The 19227-nt window shown below is 43.0% G+C and overlaps 1 protein-coding gene across 7 annotated transcripts in view; it reads right to left on the reverse strand.

Moving 5' to 3' along the window:
• Nucleotides 1–206: 206 nt before the first annotated feature.
• The window catches only part of SPATA6L (spermatogenesis associated 6 like), a 47100-nt gene continuing 28079 nt past the window's right edge, over nt 207–19227 (reverse strand). For 4 of the 7 annotated variants that reach the window (XM_041746074.1, XM_041746072.1, XM_041746076.1 and 1 more), the window contains 8 exons: nt 16871–16948; nt 14042–14281; nt 11418–11520; nt 8466–8500; nt 7499–7695; nt 5923–6019; nt 4822–4924; nt 207–526 (listed from right to left, as the gene is read on the reverse strand). In XM_041746074.1, the coding sequence (XP_041602008.1) occupies nt 4835–4924; nt 5923–6019; nt 7499–7695; nt 8466–8500; nt 11418–11520; nt 14042–14281; nt 16871–16948 (840 nt within the window). In that variant the 3' untranslated portion in view covers nt 207–526; nt 4822–4834. The remainder of the gene's footprint in view (nt 527–4821; nt 4925–5922; nt 6020–7498; nt 7696–8465; nt 8501–11417; nt 11521–14041; nt 14282–16870; nt 16949–19227) is intronic. The other 3 variants (XM_041746075.1, XM_041746073.1, XM_041746077.1) reach the window with 2 other exon arrangements.

A 19227-nucleotide genomic window follows, 5' to 3' on the forward strand; every position in this document is an offset into this window, starting at 1 on the left:
CTCAGATTCCTGGAATCAAATCCTGCACTGGGCTCTCTGCCTCAGCAGGGAATCTACTTCTCCCTCTGCCCCTCCACCCACCTGTACTTACCCTCTCTTCTCTCTCTCTCTCTCAAATAAATAAATAAAATATTTTTTTAAAAAATCAGTGCCACAAACGAGCAGCACCTGAAAAGGGATCCTGACACTTTCCTTAGAATTCTAAAAGGTGCTTTCTAAATGAAAAAGCACCTGCCACCCAACTCTGGTTATTTTCTAGGTGAAGCTCAAAACAAACACGTACACAAACAATAACACAAATTTTCCAGCTGGAAAAGAAATTATGAGCCCCACATAGGAAACACTTTAATCAATGACTCTTACCTGGCCACAAAAGACTGAGTACAGGGTTTTTTATTTGAAAGGGGTGAGACACTGGTGATTTGATACACATAACAAAAATGGTTGTTCATTTCTCTAAGGATGTGGGGGTTGGCTCCTTGAGAGAGATCTTCATGACGTTCCTCCAGCTTTCCTTCAGATTCCCCTGCGAAATTGGAAATTTCACACACTACACGTGGTACCAAGAAAAAGGCGAACAATTAGCACCAAGGAGAAGCAGGGGATGTCATTCTAACCCAATCTTGGCATGTAGCTCTCCCTGGGATCCCTCAGTGTCTGGACCCCCTCTTCCTCCCCAGGGCAGGGGGAGGCCACGTTTGGTAGCTCAATGCAGCAGCTGTGCATCCCTCAGCAAGTTACCAGCCTTCTCTGCATCACATCAGGATGATGATAAGCTGAGCATCGACCTCTTAGTCCTCCTCCTGAGGAGTCAGCACAGTCCTTGGCACGTAGTGACTGCACAGAAACTGCACCGAACTGTTAAATATGCCCCAGTCCTATTCTATGGAACAGGAGCGTAGTTTTGAGCACAGAGTGAGTTAGTATAGGATTGGGAAGTGTTCCAAGTCTCCCATCTCAATGGGAGGGTGGGGGGAGCCTTGCCAATGGCAAGATTTTCAATCCTATATGTGCATCAGAATCTCCCAAAGAACATTTATAAAAATGCCTTTTCCAGGCACCATCCAAAAGGATTCCAATTAAATCAGTCCAGAGGGAGGGATCAGGATTTTTCAGAGCTCCCCCCCTCTCCCCAGGTGATTCTAGTGCTCATTGAGGACACTGACCCAAGATTGTGACTCGTGATTTGGGTGCATGATCCCTATCTGTGTGGTCTGTCAGACAAGGCCCTGGGATGAAGGAAGGTGTGGCATCATCCATTGTATCAATCCCCATGAGCCACCAAACAACAAGCCCCTCAGAAGCTGGCAACTGAGTCAGAGAGAGGGGGACCCCAGGGTTGGAGCTGGGCTTCGGGAGGCTGGTTTGCCTTTTGCCTTTGCAGAGAGGAAGAGATCCCTGTCAGTGGGAGTACAAGGGCTCCTGCCTGCCCCCTAGGGCCAAGTGAGGTTGGAAGCCACACCAGCCACCGTCCTAGGATCTGGAGGCCTAATGAGCTGTGACAGAGCAGAAACCAGCATTTTAATTAGTTTTTCTCCTTTTTTGGTTTCTTTCCATTTCGCTCTTCTTTAATTTTAGAGAGGTTTTTGTGCTACAATTCTTGTCTGGGTCTGAGAACATGAGGCCTGAGTTCCTAGCCCACCCTCTGGCTGGGAGCATCCCTAGCCAAGTGGCTCCTGCCAGCCATGGTGCTGGAGCCCTCGGTGGGCCAGAGCTGGTGCCAGGTGGTCAGTCTCTGTCCCCTTCTTGGGAGGGTTGTCGTGAGGAAAACCAACTATGATACAAGGCTGCTAGAAGGCACCTCTGGGAGAAGGCTGAGTTCCCGAGTCTGCCTGAGGGACCAGAAGGTGTCACAGAGGAGGGCCCCTTGAAAGTGGAGCCTCAGTGAGCACATGCCTGACATGGGCCATGACACAGAGACAATCGCGCCTTCCAAGAAAACTAGGATTAATCAGGGAGGGGGCAGGAAGTGGTTTATAGGATTTTTTTTTTTTTTTGGTGGCAAAATGCACATTTAACGCAAAATTTTGTTTATGTTGATAAGATTTTAACCACTTTAAAGTATACAAAGGATAATCTAGCTTATACCAAAGTACCAAGCCCCAAAACATCCCGAATAAGGAGAAATGGATGTATTCCAACCCCTCCTACCCAATTCTTCTACCTGTTCCCTTGTCAGACAATTGGATTTACTGTTATTTTGGTTCAAGAATCCCTGGCCCTTCTGTGGTAAGAGTGAACTGTTTCATTTCCCCTCAGTCCTGGAGATCACTAGGGATCCAGGAGAGGAACAGCTAATCAACAGTGAAAGAGCAGAAGTAGAGAGGCAAGGAGATAAGAACTGGAGTGACAGGCAGGAGAAAGTCCTTGAGGAAAGCAAGGCTGGGGACAAGCAGCAGGAGCCCACTGGGTCTCCTGCAGATGGTTCCCTCCGGGGCTCTCCCGGACCCATGGGGGGGACTCTAACCACCCCATCTTAGGGGCCTGATCTTGCTTGTTTGGATATTTCCTAGATTCACTGAGACACTCAGCATCCTCCTAATAAATGCCATACTTGCTTAAGACAAGCCAAAATCACCTGCATTTTTTTTTTTTTACAACCATGAACACTTTCACTAACACAGCCCTCCAACACCCCTGCCTCACTATGAAGGCATGACCCAAAAATTACTGATATGGGGTGGTGGTATGGAGAGCTTCCCAGAGAAGGCCTACGAGCATATTCCAAACCACTGATTGGGAATTTGTGTTATGAAGGAAACTCATTTTCTTCTTCTTTTTTTTTAAGTAAACTCTACCCCCAACATGGGGCTTGAACTCATGACTCTGAGATCAAGAGTCACATGCTCCACTGACTGAGCCAGCCAGGTACCCCTAAGGAAACCCACTTTCTAAAAGACAGAAATTACTCACTTTTTGTTCTTCCTTTCTCTCTATCCCCTCCCATCAGCATCCACATATCAGCTGGTTTTATGTAACCTGATGTCACCCATGCTGAAAGTCAACACAATTTAGCATTCGGTAATGATGTGGGCCATGTTCCCGTGGTGGTCATTATGTGGGCTATGTTCCATATAACCACCCAATAAATACCTAGATGACTGTTTTGGCAACTGGAGATTAAGTGGCCCAGAATCCATCCTTTCATCAACCAAGCAGAACGTTCTGAGGTAGAAGCCTGCAGAACGGGCTATTACTGAGCCGTCCTCCACATTCCTCGGTGCTGATGACAGGGAGTCCTGGCCAGCCTGGGGGCAAGGTGGATTGTGCCCTAAAGCATGAATGACCCTGGAGCCAGACTTTCAGGAGCCTGACTGCAGTGAACACCTAGCATTTCATCCCACACTCTTTTATGGTTTAAAAAGATTCATAATTATTTTGATGTTGCTAGGATGATGTTGTTACATAATACAACAGCGCAGCACATGGGAGATGTTCGAGGACACTGTCCACAGACCCTGCTCGGATTCCAAAGGGCTCTGCTTTCTCCCCAGGGCTCCCCTATCACACACTCTGGGGTTGGGGAGGCAGTGGGATATAATGGTTTAAAAGCATGGTTGCTGGGGCACCTGGGTGGCTCAGTCGGTTAAGCATCTGCCTTTGGCTCAGATCATGATCCTTGGGTCCTGGGATAAAATCCTCCACTGGGCTCCCTGCTCCACAGAGAGTCTGCCTCTCCCTACTGCTCGTACTCTTGCTTGTTCTCTCTCTCTCTCAAATGAACAAATTTTTTAAAAGATAAATATTTTTTTAAAAAATTTTTAAATAATAAAAGCATGGTTGCTGAAGCCAGACCACCCAGGTTCCTATCCCTAGCTGTGTCATTCACTGGCCATGTGACTTTGAACAAGGCACTTATGCTCTCCATGCCTCAGTTTCCCTGTGAAATGGAACTAATGATAGAATCTACTTTATAGGAGTGTTGTAAGAATTAGATATTAACTCATCTAATGCACGTTAAATGTCTGCACCAGTTCCTGGAACTCAGGAAGCACTTAATAAGGAAGAGCTATCATAATTCTAGGCCTGGGTAGGAAGGGACAAGAAGAGAGCATCTAAGGAATGATGTCACCACACAGTAAGGCCAACTACTGACCAAAGACCTGAATTCTACAGCTGCCTCATTACCTCATTCAACACTCACTCACAAAAATATATTTACTGAGTACCAACCACAGTGGAAGATCATCTGCTACCAGGGTGGTAGCAGGGTGGCAGCAGGGGGAGTTAGGTTCTTGCTCAGGGCACACACCTATCATATGGAGTTGACTTCATGTACTGTCGTGTGCCAAAGCTGGCTACAAACTGGTGAGATAGTCCCTGGCCTTGGGAAGGTTTCATTCAAATAGAAGGGGCAATCAACCCCCTACAAAACAACCAACCCATACAAAAATATAACCACAAATGGTATCATGCTTTGGAAAGAAAAGGGCAGGGCACTAAAAAGGTATGCCTTGGAGGGGAAGGAAGTGTCCTGGAAAGTCCTGAGACCAGACGATTAAACAGAAGTGACCCAAGCAGGGTCAGGAAGCAGTATTCCAGACAGAGAGCATGACATGTGCAAAGGCCCTGTGGCAAGAAAGAGCCTGTGTTCAAGGAGCTAGAGCAGGTACCATCAAAGAAGAGGGAAGGGAGGGTGGGGAGAGAGGGAGACCAAGACAGGGCTGGGAGACCACAGATACATGTGCTGTCATTCATGTCATACGTGGTTCTTGGGTCTCCACCCCGTCTCCTGTCCAACACGTTTTCTAGTTACTTCATATTGACAGCAGGAAATTATTTAAGCAAATCAAAATAAGCAGCACTAAACTGCTTCCTTACATAAGACAGCAGCTTAAAAATATCTCTGTTCATGCACTGGGTATTTCTTCAGCAGGTAGCTTGGTTGTTCAAAGATATAATTTGCTTCAGAGATAGGATATTCCTGTAACAAAAGCAAATCCAGAAACTGTGTTATTCCTGTCATATAAATCAATGCTACTCAGATGCGTGGTTTTGCATTTAGGAGGCCCACAGACTCCACGTGTGCCATATATGTGCAGTTTACTACATGCATGTGCACACAGGTACTCTCTTCTTTTCTGATCTTCCCCCTCCCTTCCTTTCCTTCTTTTCACCTTTTAAGGGGATTCCGACTTGAAAAGCTCAGAAATTAACAAAGCAAAGCCTGTGCCTTGGCCAAGAGGAAGCAAAGTAATTCACAACCCTTGCCTGTGAAAAATCAATGCTCATTTAGAAGTGGCATCCTATATATGTAGCATATGCCAGTGTTTAAATAAAGTCAAGACGACCCCTTTGATGATGACGATGATAGCAACAACGACATGGGGGCACTGCTAACCCTGCATTCAAATTCTTTGGAGATGGTGACAGGTCACTTGGCCGATGGCTATATACCCACAGCAAAGTACTGGATGTATCTACCCATGGGTTAGAAACACTCTCTACACCTCACAAGTCAAGCAGCAAAACACCTTACTAACTCTTAAATTCTTCTTCCCTGTGTGTGGCCTGTGTGGCCTGTGTGACCTCACACAGGCCACAACTTCCCCAGACTGGGACTCCTGTGCGTGGTGCAAGGAGATGCGCCTCAGGCCAGGGAGACTGTCTTTAGGACGCTGCTCCCTGTCGCTGCAGGACCTCTGCCTGGGCGTGCTGCACCGCGCACCAGCTGCTACTTCATTGCTCAGACCAGAGCTCCCTCGTCTCTTCCTCAGGGAAACCTGCCCTTATTCCCAACCAAATCAAATACCCCCTTTCATACACTCTCAGGACACCGTGCCCCCCTGTCCCTGGGAAGCATCACCATCTTACATTAATCTCTATGGTTACTTGATTGATGTCTGTCGCCTTGCAGCCCCAGTAAGTCCCAGTTCCCGTATTATTTTGTTGGCAGTGCTTTCATTTTCTCAGAAGCCCTACCTTGTGTAGGTGTTGCTGAGCTCTGTGGGATGTCAGGAGACTGCACACCCTTTCATGGATCTTCCTCCACGTGTTCTGAGAATAAGGGTTGAACCTGCTGGATATATGAAACCAGGTCAGAATATTATGCAGCTGCTAAAAAGGACACTTAGAGCACAGAACACATGGGTTGATATTTATAATAGCAAGAAGCAGCAGTAACATGTAAAAGAGTATACACAGTGTGGCTTCAGTGTCTTCATGCCTATGCCTAAGACACACTAACAACAATAAAAGCAGCCAAAACATTAAGAATGGCTTGTTTCTGAGTATGTGGCTGTGAGTGATTCTTCACTTGACTGTTTCAGATACTTCTCTAAAAAACAGATCCTGCTAGGAACGCCTGGATGGCTCAGCGAATAAGCATCTGCCTTCGGCTCAGGGTGTGATCCTGGAGTCCTGAGATCGACTCCCACATTGGGCTCCCTGCATGGACCCTGTTCCTCCCTCTGCCTGTGTCTCGTCTTTCTCTTTCTATGTCTCTCATGGATAAATAAGTAAAATCTTAAATAAGTAAGTAAGTAAGTAAATAAATAAATAAATGATCCTGCTTCTATGTTTAGAAGTTTGATCCATGGGTACCTTCATGGGTTCAGTGGTTGAGCATCTGCCTTTGGCTCAAAGCGTGATGGTGGGGTCTGGGGATTGAGTCCCGCTCCCCTCCGGGGAGTCTGCTTCTCCCTCTATGTCTCTGCCTCTCTCTGTGTGTATCTCATGAATAAATAAATAAAAGCTTACAAAAAATATATTATCTTCTGTTCCATTTTCCTGGAGTTAAGGTGGCCAAATTGTCCTGACTTGTCTGGGAGTAAAGTGTTTTCCAGAATGCAGGACTTTAAGAGCTAAAGTCAGAACAGTCCCCGGCCAAGTGGATAGCTGGTCATCTTACCAGATAGTATAGTTTGGAAAATAAAGGTCCCTCTCTTGATTTCTGGCCTGCCTACCACATATATGCAATTGTAGCGGTGCGGGGGGGGAGGGGGCATTATTTGTGACAATCATATAAATAAACCAAGAAAACATGTCTAGAAAAAGAAAAAAACATATCTACATGTTAATAATCTTTGTCTTTGGGTGGCAGGACTTTGGGATTTTTTTCACTCCTTTTGTTTTTTATGAAAGATAAAAATGGATAATTAAATAGCATCTATGCCAAGTTAGCTGTCTGTCCTCTTTTTTTTTTAAGATTTTATTTATTTATTAATGAGAGACACAGAAGGAGAAGCAGACTCCCTGCAGGGAGCCCGATGCAGGACTCGATCCCAGGACCCAGGGATCATGACCTGAGCCAAAAGCAGACGCTCAACCACTGAGCCACCCAGGTGCTCCTCTGTCCTCTTTTTAACAAGCATTCTGAGATATGCTTTCCACTGGCAAAAAAAAAAGTCTCAACTCTTCCTTCCAGGAAGATTTAAAGAGGTATAGTCATTTTTCATATCACCAGCTAAATATCCCTAAGGCAGCAAAGTGACCAGGCTCTACTCCTCCTAGACCACAACACACTCTTCAAGCAAAGAGATGGGTGTTTGCTGCTGACCTTTCTCGGAAAATGGGCTGATCCAGAAGAGGGCTGGGGGATCTGGAGTGCTGGAAGGTGGCCAATGAAGCTTCCGGGTGAAGGTCAGCATCCCCTTGGTTATTGTAACTGGGCGAGGGTTTTCCAAACTTACTTGAATCTAAAGATGATGGTGAATCTTTCCTTAAAACAATCCGTTCATCTGGCTCTTTGATAACCTAGGTGACAATGTGTATGATTTTTTAGTTGTAATTTTGTTCTCATTTGTTTTATTTAGAGCTGGCGGGCAGCGGGGGTAGGAGTGATGGGATGATGAAGGGGACAAGCTGATAAAATGCCTGCCATGGGGAGCTCCTGAAATAAAAGAGAGGCAGGAGTGAGCAGTGCTAGAGACAAAATGCTCAGGAGTCCAAGGTCAAGGAAAGATAACCAATATTCTGCACACTTGTCATACATTAACAAGCCCAAATTAATTCATGCCCTGAACTTCGATTTGTGAGGATAAGGGATTATTGGATTTGGTAAAGATACAATTTCTTTAAATAAACTATTTTAAAGCCATAGCATAAAAAGTACAATATATTCAATTTCTTTGCTTCCATCTGTTTTCATGTTTAGCATAAAAGTTTGAGCCTTCACCTTGACAAACCAGTCAAACTTCAAGAACAAGTGATGTACCACCTCTATGTATTGACTGGGAAAAAAAAAAAAGCAATAAGAATACCTACCAATAAAGTAGGTATTGGGGCTATATGCAGTGGTGATTCATTCTACAAATGGAAAGAGCTTACATGAAGGGAACAAACCAACTAATGCAAAGCATACAGCAGAGCTTGGGCATCTCTCAAACTCTGGTGAAACTATAGCAATTCCATTTCTGTAAGCAGCACTTGCTAGAAATACACTTCCACCACTCATTGAGGAATGCACAATAACCAACATTAGAGCTGGAAATAAATCATTTTACAAATGCTACTTCTACAATTACCTTTACGTTAACGGCAAGGCTGTCAAGAGACGAAGCTAGAAGAAAGAGGAAGAGGTGTTTCAGTGACTCATTATTACCATTTACCCCTAAAACTACTGTTACATTTGTTTCACAGCAGCACAGAAATATTACACACAGCTGAATTATTAAAGAATTTAAATGCTCCCTTTTAAGTTATACTGTCAACTTTTACAAGTCCCTTGAGTCACAGTGATCCTATCTATGAGTATTTCTGTCCTCCTGAGGTCAGTGAAGTTATGTTATTAATGATAGCACACAGGGACGTGGGAAGGGCAAAGGAGAGTCTAAAGTGAAGCCATAAATTCAGTAATGCTTACATAGCCTAGAAACAAAACATGTATTGGCCCAGGTGCCCAGAGCCTAATAGAAAGCCATGTGACTCTCATATAAAATTCATACACTTGGGGGCAGCCCAGGTGGCTCAGTGGTTTACCGCTGCCTTTGGCCCAGGGCATGACCCTGGAGACCCAGGATCAAGTCCCACGTTGGGCTCCCTGCATGGAGCCTGCTTCTCCCTCTGCCTATGCCTGTGCCTCTCTCTCTCTCTCTCTCTCTCTCTTTCTCTCTCTCTCATGATTAAATAAAATCTTTAAAAAAAATTTCATACACCCTGCCTCCTCTGACATTCCCCTTATATTTTTTGGCTTACATGGAATCCTACTCATGCAGGAACTCTCGAGCATACTTGTCCAAGGTAGACACAAATGTTAAGTGGAGACAATGAAGAGACAAGAGCTTGGGAAAACATAATGCAGGAAAAATGCAAATCATTATGATTATCCTAAACAATCATAAGTAAGTAGACCTACTGCCAGAGAGCAGTAAGAATGACTAGGAAATTAAGTACTAAATACACACAGGCAAAATCAAGACTAAATTGGATTTTTCCAAATTCAGGGAAAAAAATGCTTTTTGAATAAGTATTTGCAAGGCTATGCTAAGGCCACTGTGGCCTCCCCCTCTATGCTTGGGGCTTCAGCAGTGACAAGGGGCTTTTCGTGGATTGCCGATTCCCCTGTTACTGGCAGGAAAATAAGAAAAGGGCTTTTTAAAGCCTGGCAATCACTACATCCTCTGGGCATGCACATGTGTGTCTGTCTGTTTTGCCCCAGAAACTCTCTTCTCCCCAACTCGCAGCTGAGCAGGGAGCTGGCAATGCTAAGGCCCTTTTCAGCTATAGCCACAAATCTGCCTGTTGCCTAGAAACCCCCTTACTAGTGTTTGGAGCACTCGCTTTCACAGGCAGCTTGGCTTGTCCTTGTTCCCTTGCTTCTCAAAGTGCAGTCCATGGACCAGCCACATCATCACCTGGAAGCTTGTACGAAAAGAAGGAGCCCAGACCCACCCAGCCGTGCTGAATCAGAATCTACAGTTTAACAAGATCCTCAGGTGATTCAAATGCACATTCAAGCTCGAGAAGCACTGCTTTATTCTACCTTTGGCCTGGATGAATGAGCTGACAGGTGACCTAAGCAAAGGTCTGGCTTGGAAGCTACAGAGATCCCAGGGATCTGAGAGCCCAGAGGTGTGAAGGTCTTCTCTAAATGTAGGAATGCCCAAAACTGGGAGTGTGACCTGTGCACACTCTGTAACCTCTCTGGAGCCTCATTTCTCCACCTGCCAGGATTAAGAAAAGACAGAGGCCGAGACCAATGTGATGTATGAGAGTCTCACCGTAATCCAGCCAGCATTAAGCCCAACGTGTCCTCCCTGGGAAAGGACATTTGCCATTGCTTGATTTCACAGTAATAGGGAAGACGGTGCTGCTTTTATAGGCTACGTGGGTGATTTTCAATCCAAGGACTTAAATTAAATGTCAGAGGTGATAAAGAACTTTCTGCTTCAAACCCTGCACTCTGTCCTTAGTAGGCTAATAGTCACCATGATCCAAGAACACTGGCTTGAGTCACCAAAAGAGACGGTGCAGCCCCTTACAAGAATAAGCCTGTAAGCCTAAAATAGGGAACCTATTTTCAGGGACTGTCTAGGTCCAGTTCCACCAAGAGTCAAGAAAGGGCCAGCTGCCATGATCTTCAGAGCTGATGTGGTACATAAGGTCAGTGCCACCAAAGGATGGATGCATTAACTTGGTGACTCTCAACATATGATCAGTCCAGGGACCTCTTGGTCCAGGAGTCACCAAGAACTTCCAGATCTGCCAGGTCAAGACTGTTCTAATAACACTAAGACACGATTCGTCTTTTTCTCATTCTCTCATGACTGTACAATGGCATTTTCCAAAAGCTACATGATGTGTCATGACATCACTGCTCTGAATGGCTAACGGGATGTGTGCTTATGTATTCCTGCATTTTACAAATTTCTCAGCTTTAATTTCTAATATGCTAAATATTAACAGATCTCATCCACATAAACAAAAGCTCTCTGGGGTCCCCAGTAATGTTTAAGAATACAGAAGGGGGCTGACACCTCTACATTTGGGATTCCCTGCCTTCACCTGACAGAACCTCGCTTCGGGTAGAATTGGCTCCCCTCCTCCCTGACCTGGAATCTTGTAGAGCAAATGTTATACCTCCTGATCTCCACCAATCTCCTACTTTCCCCTCCAGAGAAATGGCAAGCCTCCTCCATTAGCTATCAGTGGTGCCTTTGAGGGAGTTCACACCAGGAAAGGCTGCCCTCTGCTTTTTCAGCCCAGCAAGGAAACACTTGCAAAGAGAGCACACCCCTGATGGCATACTCAGAGCACTCTCCTTCAGCAGCTAAGGGACCCATGACAAGGACAGCTTCTCGTCTGGCTCTGCTCCAGAGGGCCTCCTGCCCCGCAAACTCCACAGCTGAACGCGACTGGAGCATTAGGCCTCAAGCTTCCAAAGAAGCTCAGGATGCCCCAGAATGAAAGATGATTTAGGAGGAGGATGCACTTATTCCCACTGGGGAATGTACAGGGGTAACGAGAAACTTGAATACCTCTTCTCCCTGGAAAAGGCAAGTCTGAAAACTTAAGTTTTCTTCTAGACTTCTGGGACTGATACTCTGAAATATCCTCACCAAAAGGCTTGTCACTGTCCACCTGAAAGAAAGGAAAGAAAGAAGATTTGAATCCACCATAGCTTGTGTTACCCTCTCCTCATTACCTGTAATGCCTTCCTCCCTTGCAATGGTGGGTCATGCAGGGAAGAAGAAGAGTTGTGAACAAATTAAATCATCATCTCCATGGATGTTAAAGGTTATCCCAATAAGGGAAGCTCTGTCCCTATTTCACCGAGGCTTAAACATGAAGTCATGGGCTAAATGTTGGACACAAATTATATTCTAACCGCAGGTCCAGGATCCTGCCCAGAAAAGAGCAGGTGAAGTTAATTTCGAAATACTTCGAAACAGGACAGAGTTTCGTGTTCTTAGTGAAGAGTGCTGGCTGAAGTAGGGTCCTCCCTAGAGATAAGGGATTATCACCAGCTGATATTTCAGCTTTCCACCCTCTCTTCCAACCTGAGTGTCTATAACCTTGAAAAAAACAAAGAGTAGCAACTGCCCGATTTTAATAAAGGTGACCTTATTTTCCTGAATGGGACAGCACGATCTGTGAGCAGGTCTGAACACTTGAAATGGGGAATCCTCCAGAATATTTATGACATCAAGTTGCTGAATTTTTTTTATCTCATTTATTTCTGTCCTTTTTTTTTTTAAATTTCAAGAAGGCAAGTTACAATGTTACCCTTCATTCTACTTTCAGAAATACATTGATTAGAATTTACAGTCTTTATGACATTAGGCCCTCTAAATTTTAATGCTTCTGGGGCCTCTAGGTGGCTCAGTGGTTGAGCATCTGCCCTTGGCTCAAGTCACAATCTGGGGGTCCTGGGATTGAGTCCTGCTTCAGGCTTCCTGTGGGGAGCCTGTTTCTCCCTCTGCCTATGACTCTGCCTCTCTCTGTGTGTGTCTCTCATGAATAAATAAATAAAAATCTTTAAAATAAATTTTAATGCTTCTATGTAAAGAAACATCACATACTATGAGGAAACCTGGCTAAATAAATAAGTTAATATGTATAAAGCATTTAGAGAAGAGCAGGGTACATAGTAGAGGCTGTACAAGAATTTGTTCAATAAATATCAAGCCAGTTTTATTCCCTAAGAAATCCACCACGATTTTAAGATTATTTAGCCCAAGGGGCCTTAACTACAGCATATTTCACATAAATTTATCTCAAGTGGAATAAAGCACACTGTCCAATAAATTCGATTCAACAATATTTTTATAAAGCTATGTTTAAAGATTGGTTATTAGACTTTTGCCATTGTTACCCAGGTCACCACAAGGAAAACAGCTGTTCTGTGGTTTCCAGACAAATAACATCTGTTCTACCTACCAGCTCTGCATACTGTCATCCCAATGAACAGCACCTGACTTCAGGGCTGACCAGGCTTCATATCTTACATCTAATGCACAAACATCACCACCAGTGGCTTTAAGCCAAGTTCTCAACTTGACAATAAGAACTCTTAGAGAATAGGTTATTAACCAGAACGTGATACAGGAAATGCTTTCAATGTAATATTAACTATATATATAGAGAGAGAAACTAGTCTGTATATACAGTATAATTATAACTTTGTAGGGGGAAAAGCCTTATGAATATGTCAAAAGTGAAAGAAAATGCACTAAATTAAATAAAATTTTTATTTATTTTATTAGGCTGGTGAGCTTATAGGTAATTTTTAAATTTTTTTTCTATACTTCCCATATTTTCACAGCCAAAAATGGCTAGTGTGATTACATTTACCTGCTACTTCCTGAGGGCTAAATCTAAGATAACTTTATTTTATTTTATTTTATTTTATTTTATTTTATTTTATTTTAAGATAACTTTAATTAAGGGCTTTGAGTAGGGCACATCATTGCTTCTTCCTACAGACACATTTGTCCTGCTCTTTAAAGTACAGCCAATGAACAGCAACCTCATTTTAAAAATCTAAGCAGTTCTCTTTAAACCTGATGAAGCTTTCCATTTTGATTGATATAGAGCACGTGCCAGCCTTTGTTTTGTGTCTTCTACCCCTGTCAGCTCCTGATTCTTCTCAATAAAAAAAAAACCGGCAGGTTGTCATAGGCAGGCATCACACTCTATTAATAATTTTCAAAAATTAAAAATAGGGATGACTGGCATTTACTGAGCAAGTCCTCTGCATGAGACATCTCTGTATGATTTTCCTGACAGTGACTCTACTACAAAGCAAATTTCGTCTAATCATAGTTATTATTCAATTTGAATTCCCTCTTTATTTAAAATCACCCATTTGGGGGCACCTGAGTCACTCAGTCAGTTAAGCATCTGCCTCTGGCTCAGGTTATCATCCTGGGGTCCTAGGATCGAACCCTGTGTTGGGCTCCCTGCTCAGTAGGCAGCCTGCTTCTCCCTCCCCCTCTGCCCTTACTTGTGCTCACTCTCTCTCTCTGTCAAATAAATAAATGAAATCTTAATAATAATTTTTTTAAATGTCACCCATTTGTTTCTATGGCCCAACCTTCCTATATCCAACCCTCATTCGCACCTTCACCCTCCAGACTCTAAAAAATAATTTTAGGCTCACATGTCTAACTACAAATGGAGGCTTGCTTCCCCCAGAGATTCTGAGGTTATTTCCAGGGTTCTGTTGAGCTGGCTGGTCCTGAAAGATGCGCCTGGTGGAACAGGGAGAAGGTGCACGGGATTGCGTGTTTTGGGGCAGTCTGTTGAGATTATTCTCCTTTGGCTTCATCTTCGCATTATTTAAGGGGAGTTTTGGGCCCTGCGTTGTAGATAAAGGCCTCCTTGACTTATGTCTTTCTTCCTGAAAGTAAATTAAAAAAACAATTTTTTTTTAAATGAAAAACAGAGAAAGAAAAGAAAAATTTGATCAGAATATAACTGTATTTAATTGGACTTCATTTAACTAAGGAAGAAGACTAAACATCTCAGATTTGCAAAACTTGGATTTAACAAAGGGTATTCTCTCCTTAATTTTTCTACAGTTCAGCTTAACATCACTAGTATTTATAACTTGCTAGCATAATATACTTCAACCAGAAACAGTGAGAATTATTTGCCTTAGGAGAAAGTTGGAAGGTATCTGATACCCCTCCCTCACCACAAAGAGATGATTGATTCGGGGGGAATGAATCTGGCACACACTCCAGTCTGGCAATTTCACAGTAAGAAATTTATTATTAGGAAATGATCATGTATGTGTATAGCTACAAACATTTTTTTAAGATTTTTTTAAATTTATTTATTCATGAGAGACACAGGGAGAAAGCAGAGACTTGGCAGAGGGAGAAGCAGGCTCCCCACAGGGAACCTGAAACAGGACTCGATCCCAGGACCCTGGGATCATGACCTGAGCTAAAGGCAGATGCTCAAACACTGAGCCACCCAGGTGCCTCTAATTAATTTTTTTTTTAACTAAAAAGAACAGATTTGTTTTGTTTTCCTGACTGACCACGGTATCAACCAAGAGCCCAACAAGAGGAAACCCATGGGCCAAATCATGGTATGTCTATACCACGGCCTACAAGGAAGCCATGAAAAATTGCCTGGCATAAGAATACTTAAGGATCTGAAAAACATGTTCGTGACATATTAAGTGATAAAGAAGGGTACAAAACCACATGCAGTATAGCATGATCGCAATCTTTTAACATTAAAAGAATGTGTGTGTTGGAGGAGGGTACCAAAGAATACACTCAAAAGAAGAGTCATGTTCATCTCTACATACTAAGAATGACAGATTATTTTTATTTTGTCCTGTTTGCTTATCTGTATTTTCCAATTTTCTAAACTAAATACTTTTGTTATAAGAAAAAAACAATAAAAACAATCACTTTAAAAAGCTCACACTGAGGGGTAGCCCCGGTAGCGTAGCGGTTTAGCGCCGCCTGCAGCCCAGGGCCTGATCCTAGAGAATCAGGATCGAGTCCCACGTCGGGTTCCTTGCGTGGAGCCTGCTTCTCCCTCTGCCTGTGTCTCTGCCTCTCACTCTCTCTCTCTCTCTCGCTCTGTATCTCTCATGAGTAAATAAAATAAAAATTAAAAAAAAAAAAAAGCTCACACTGAGGAGGTCAGTCCATTAAATGTCTGCCTTCAGCTCAGGTCATGATCTCAGGGTCCTGGGATCAAGCCCCACATTGGGCTCTGCTCCATAGCGAGCCTGGGTCTGCTTCTCTCTCTGCCTCTCCCTCTGTGATCTTCTGGCTCTTTCTCTCAAATAAATAAATAAAACCTTAAAAAAAAAAAAAAAAGAGTTTACACTTAATGGAAGACCTATGGTAAGAGGCCAAAACAAGGTTAAAATGGTGGAGTGGAAGAGAAAGACTGAAAAATCACTGTGCACCCATATCAAACCGGAGAAAAGAGTAAGTAAACAGGGAAAAACTAAAAAGCAGCCAATGCAGGGGCACTGGGTGGTATAGACTGTTGAGCATCCGACTCTTGATTTTGGTTCAGGTCATGATCTCAGGGTCGTGAGATTGAGCCCCATGTCAGGCTCCATGCTCAGCATGGAGTCTGCTTATGGGTTCTCTCTCCCTCTTCCTCTGCCCCTCCTGCTCAATCTCTCTCTCTCTCTCTCTCTCTTTCTCTCTCTCAATCTGTGAAATAAATAAATAAATCTAAAAAATATTTTTTTAATAAAAAGTAACCAACGCCTTCCTTGAAATTATTCACTGGCCTCCCATTATATGAGTTATGATGCCCAAATGATTAATGGGCTTGCACCGACTAAGTAACCCTTTGCATTCAGTAACCCTTAACCCAGAGCCTACATTTTCAAGGATTTTCCAAGACACCAGGCAGGATTTGAGATGACAAGCAAAGTATCTGAAGAAGCTTTACAAATTATCTTCATTCATTCTCCATATTGTTCTAGAAAGGATTTTAAATGGTTAAACACTATGTACAATAATGTAAAACAAAAAAAGCAATTGGTGTGATGGGGAGAATTAGGGCTGAACATGATGGTGAAATGTAGGGGGTGCTCAAGGATGCCCCAAGACCCTTCATGATTATTAAAGAGGACCCTCAAGTACAACTCTGAACTGCAGCCTCAGCAAAAGAAAGAAGGAACACTATTATTCATAAAATCAAGAGTAAGTCATGAAACAATAAGAAGAAAGCTAACTAACCTACTTATGTCAAACTTGTGATTTTAGCTTTTATATCACCTGTTGCACCAACTATACCATGATGAATACACATCAAACACACACACTCTAATGTAGCTGAACAAGTAGTTTGAATATGGAAATTCAAACCTAGCAATAAATCTCTAGGTTCTATTCATCCAGTTGCATCTAAACTTGGTAACCAAGTCTGGGCTGAAATTCTCCAAATCTGTGGAGAAAATTTCTGACAGTTCTATCATTGGCTTCTTGATTATACTTACAGGAAATCTGTTTCTTTGCAGAAACACACGTTCTCTGATGGCTGTCCTTGTAGAAAATTCTATTTTGGGAGCAATGCCCTAAAAATAAAACAGCATAGAAGAAGCAAATAAAATTATTGGAAACAGATTCTTTTCCCATCCCATCTAACTTGAAAGTGTGTTTAGAGCCTCATTACTTTTTTGTGTGGTTTGCATAATCCACACATAGTACCTAAAATATATATACCTAATATATATATACAATGGAATATTATTCAGCCTTACAAAAGAAGGAAATAAAAAAAAAAGAAGGAAATCCTGCCATTTGTTATAACACAGAAGAATCTAGAGGACATTATGCTAAATGAAAAAGCTAGACACAGACAAATATGGTGTGTCTTACTTATGTATGGAATCTAAAATAGTCAAACTCATAGAAGCAGAGAGTAGAATGTTGCTTGCCAGGGGCTGGAGGATGGGGGAAATGCAGAGATGTTGGCCAAAGGTACAAAGTTTCGGTGAGTTATACAAGATGACTAAGTTCTGGAGGTCCATCTGATGTACACCAATGTGACTGTAGTTAATAATACTTATACTGTCAACTTGAAAATTTTTAATGGGGTAAATCTTAAGTGTCCTCACCACAAAAAGAAAGAAAAGAAAGAAAAAAGAGAGAGACAGAGGGAGGGAAGGAAGGAAGGCAGAGTAAAAAGGCTAACCGAGTAATAAAAAGTGATGGATAACTTAATTAGCTTGATTGTGGCAATTATTTCACATTGTATATCAAAACATCAAGTTGAGGGACACCTGGGTGGCTCATCGGTTGAGCATCTGCCTTTGGCTCAGGGTATGATTCCGGGTCCCAGGATTGTGTCCCACATCGGGTTCCCTGCAGGGAGCCTCCTTCTCCCTCTGCCTGTGTCTCTGCCTCTCTCTCTCTGTGTCTCTCAGGAATAAATAAATAAATAATATTTTTTAAAAAATCAAGTTGAACATCTTAAATGTATACAATATTTATTGTTGATTATACATCAATAAAGCTGAAAAATAACATATAAACATAATAATATGTAACTTGTATTATGTGCCAGGCCCTGACCTAAGTGCTCTGCATATTTGGCCAATCCTATCCTCACAACCACCCCATGAGGTGGGTCCTAATAGTATTTCTACTTTGTAGATAAGTAGCTAAGACACAGAAAGTTTAAGTAACCTATCCTCTAGTGATGGCAGGGCTCGTCACTGAACCCAGGCATTCTGGCTCCCACATCCATGCAGTCACTACTCTACTTAAAACACTGAACCAGGGGATCCCTGGGTGGCGCAGCAGTTTGGCGCCTGCCTTTGGCCCAGGGCGCGATCCTGGAGACCTGGGATCGAGTCCCACGTCGGGCTCCCGGTGCATGGAGCCTGCTTCTCCCTCTGCCTGTGTCTCTGCCTCTCTCTCTCTCTCTCTGTCTCTGTGACTATCATAAATAAATAAATAAAACACTGAACCACAGAATTGAGTGAGATCATCTAGGAAGAGGGATAGATAGAGGTTCTCCTTCCCCGCCTACTTGCTTTGAAAAATGTGCTTTGTATCTTATACCAAATATTTATGTTTACCAGATCTATTTTCAAATTTTCCCTTTTGTTTCATTGACTGACACTCCTATTTTTGGTGGGTACCATACTGAATAATACACATATACACACACAAAAATTACAGTCAGCAATAACAAGGAACAGACTACTGATGCACACAATCACATGGATGACTCTCAAAGGCATTTTTCTAAGTGAAAGAAGCCAGTCTCAAAAGGCTACATACTGGGGTGCCTGGGTGGCTCAGTTGATTAAGTGTCTGCCTTTGGCTCAGGTCATGATCCCGGGGTCCTGGGATTGAGCCCTGCATCGGGCAGCCTGCTCAATGGGGTCTCTGCTTCTGCCCCTGCCTCCAGTTTGTTTTCTCTCTCTCACTCTCTCTCTCTCAAATAAATAAATCTAAAAAGGTTGCAGACCATATGATTCCATTAATGTGATCTGAAAAAGATAAAACTATAACTACCCTGATGGAGAACAGATGAGTGGGTGGGGGAAGGGAGAGGATGTGCCTACAAAGGGGAAAAGGAGAGAGATCTGTGGCTGATGGAAGAGCTCCATACCCTGATCATGGTGGTGGTTTCACACATTTATACATGTGTTAAAATTCATACAACTGTATATCAAAAAAATCAATTTTACTGTATGGTCATTGAAAAAATGCAATTATCTTTCTAAGGCTTAGAGAGACAATGCAATTTTCCCAAGGTCACGTGGCTTATAAATGGCAGAACAGGGACAGGACCTGGATCTGATTGAGCTGCAGTGTCTTCAACTGACCTCATCAACTCACC

The sequence above is a fragment of the Vulpes lagopus genome, chromosome 2, assembly GCF_018345385.1.
Source record: "Vulpes lagopus strain Blue_001 chromosome 2, ASM1834538v1, whole genome shotgun sequence".
In the NCBI taxonomy this organism is placed as follows: Eukaryota; Metazoa; Chordata; class Mammalia; order Carnivora; family Canidae; genus Vulpes; species Vulpes lagopus.